Source organism: Helicoverpa armigera, chromosome 23, assembly GCF_030705265.1.
Source record: "Helicoverpa armigera isolate CAAS_96S chromosome 23, ASM3070526v1, whole genome shotgun sequence".
Taxonomy (NCBI): Eukaryota; Metazoa; Arthropoda; class Insecta; order Lepidoptera; family Noctuidae; genus Helicoverpa; species Helicoverpa armigera.
In genome coordinates this window covers 2,343,026-2,345,137 of record NC_087142.1, presented here as the reverse complement: position 1 = coordinate 2,345,137, position 2,112 = coordinate 2,343,026, and the positions used below count along the sequence as shown (strand labels likewise).

The 2,112-nt window shown below is 46.0% G+C and overlaps 1 protein-coding gene across 1 annotated transcript; it reads right to left on the bottom strand.

Annotated features, from left to right (window-relative positions):
- Positions 1-402: 402 nt before the first annotated feature.
- Positions 403-1,804, bottom strand: LOC110371378 (sarcoplasmic reticulum histidine-rich calcium-binding protein). Its single transcript, XM_021327600.3, has one exon. It carries the CDS (start codon positions 1,562-1,564, stop codon positions 542-544), a length of 1,023 nt encoding a protein of 340 aa, XP_021183275.3. The 5' UTR covers positions 1,565-1,804; the 3' UTR covers positions 403-541.
- Positions 1,805-2,112: the final 308 nt, after the last annotated feature.

The window sequence follows — 2,112 nt, the reverse complement described above, 5'->3', positions numbered from 1 at the left end:
ATAGCAACCATCTACGGCCCAATATGACCCTTTGTTAATTTGTCTGTTTTTCAGTTTTGTCTGGCCCCTTCGCATAATGAGATCGCACAAGCAATGTACCTGAACGCTCGAATGCGTGTTGCGTGGCGAATTGTTGTAGACACCACAATACTTACCTACTCTGAGATCAATTTAGAAAATGCGTGAACAGAATTCGAACTGATGCAGAGCTTTTGCCAGCTATTAAGCCTCATCATAGTCATCATCATCATCATATTCATCATCATCATCTACCTAGCAATTTCCCAAGCTATATGTTGGGGTAGTTCATTGAGAAACTGTACTTTTATTGTTTTTCAAATCTTTTGTCTCCATATTATTTAATTTACTTAAAAAGATTTGTTCGTAAATAAACACAAGGAATCATTTTAATAAATTATTTAATCGTTTGCGATAAAAAAATATTTACATCGTCATCATCGAGCATATCAAACATAACAAAATTATCGAGAAAATTAAATAGTTAACAGATATTTACAGTTGCCGCAGTAAGCGGTTAAACTTAGTCCTTATCATCGTAGTGACTGTCGTCCTCGTCGTAGTCGTCACCATCGGCGTCGGCGTAGCCATACTCCTTGCCGTGAGCACTGCCTCCCTTCTTGCCGTAGTCCTCTTCATGGTGACCGTGGCTCTCGTGACCTGACTCAGCAGAATGACCAGCGTCAGCATCATCAACATGTCCCTTAGCGTGGAATCCAGCCTTTCCGAAACCACCCTTGTCGAAAGCAGAGTCGTGGTGTCCACCCTCCTTGTGAGCTCCCTTCTCGGAACCGTGATGACCCTTTTGGGAGCCATGCTTGTTGAAGTGTCCGCTGTTGTCAGCTACGTCGTAGAAGTCATGGTCCTTCTTGAACTCGTCCTTGTTGAACACCTTGTGGTAGCCGGTGACCTCCTCGCCCTTGCTGAAGTGCTTCTTGTGTCCATGGTCACCACCCTTGTAGCTCTCGCCTCCTTCGTAGTGCTTGCCGTGGGCTGAAGCCTCGTCGTGGTGCTTCTTCTCTCCACCTTTAGCCTCCTTGTGGTGTCCTTCATGGTGCTCCTTGCCGTAGTGTCCAGATTCACCCTTAGCGTGATGTCCTTCAGATTTGAAGCCCTTGCTGCCCTTTTCACCATGAGCGGCGTGATGTTCTTCACCGTAATCGCTACCGCCGCCCTTACCGAAACCATGTCCGTCATGTCCTCCCTCGTGTCCTCCATCGATGTACTCGTCGGATTCCTCGCTGTCGTCATCATCGTCATCATCTTCGGCGTCCTCAACGACTATGGGTTTGGCAGCCACGTAAGGAAGAGGCAGGGGCGCGAGATCGTATGCCTCAAGGGCCAGTTTGGGTTGCGCAAGCGGCAGGGGTGCGGCGAAGGCGTCGTGTTGTGCGTGGTAGGGCGCGGGAGCCCCGAGCTGGATGTAGCTCGCAGGGCCGTTGTTGTCGCTGCGGTAGATGTAGCTGGTAGCGGCGGGGGCGAACCCCACCTGCACGGCCGCCACCGCGCTCGCTGCCATCAGGACGTACAGAGCTGAGCTCGCCATGTTGAGATGTGTATCGTACTGCTACTCGTACTGTTATAATTTGATAAGCCCGTTGCCCAATATTTATATCTAGTCTAGAGACAAAGGTCCGTGAGTGTGTTCGCCTACCTTTCTTGTAGCCATGTAACAAATTGCTTATCAGACGAGGTTATAGGTGACAAAGACGTTGTTAATGAAAAAAATTGGCTATTGTGTAATTTGTGGGCAAGCCGACCGCACTGCTAACTGGCGTGAAATGCTTTTTTTAATAACAGATTCCACGCGGATCACGTCTGTCAATGAAAACTGTAATAGCTTACGTCATCGATTTAATTAGTCGATATTAATTAAAATATGATGGTGTTATGGGATCTATTCAAAGGAGAACTTTTACGATAAATCACATCGGCTGAATTAAGCACATACACATCATTTACAAATATAGCATGTCCGCTAAGCTTGACCACATATTTAACTTTTTTATCGATAAGATTTTTTTCATTAGCAGTGATTCTAAGAAAATAAGTAATACATTTTAGCGTTCAGCTATGTTACTTTACCCATTAATA

What these genes read in the sequence shown, in the direction of transcription:
- LOC110371378 (XM_021327600.3), bottom strand. Translation starts at nt 1,564, where the DNA reads ATGGCGAGCTCAGCTCTGTACGTCCTGATGGCAGCGAGCGCGGTGGCG.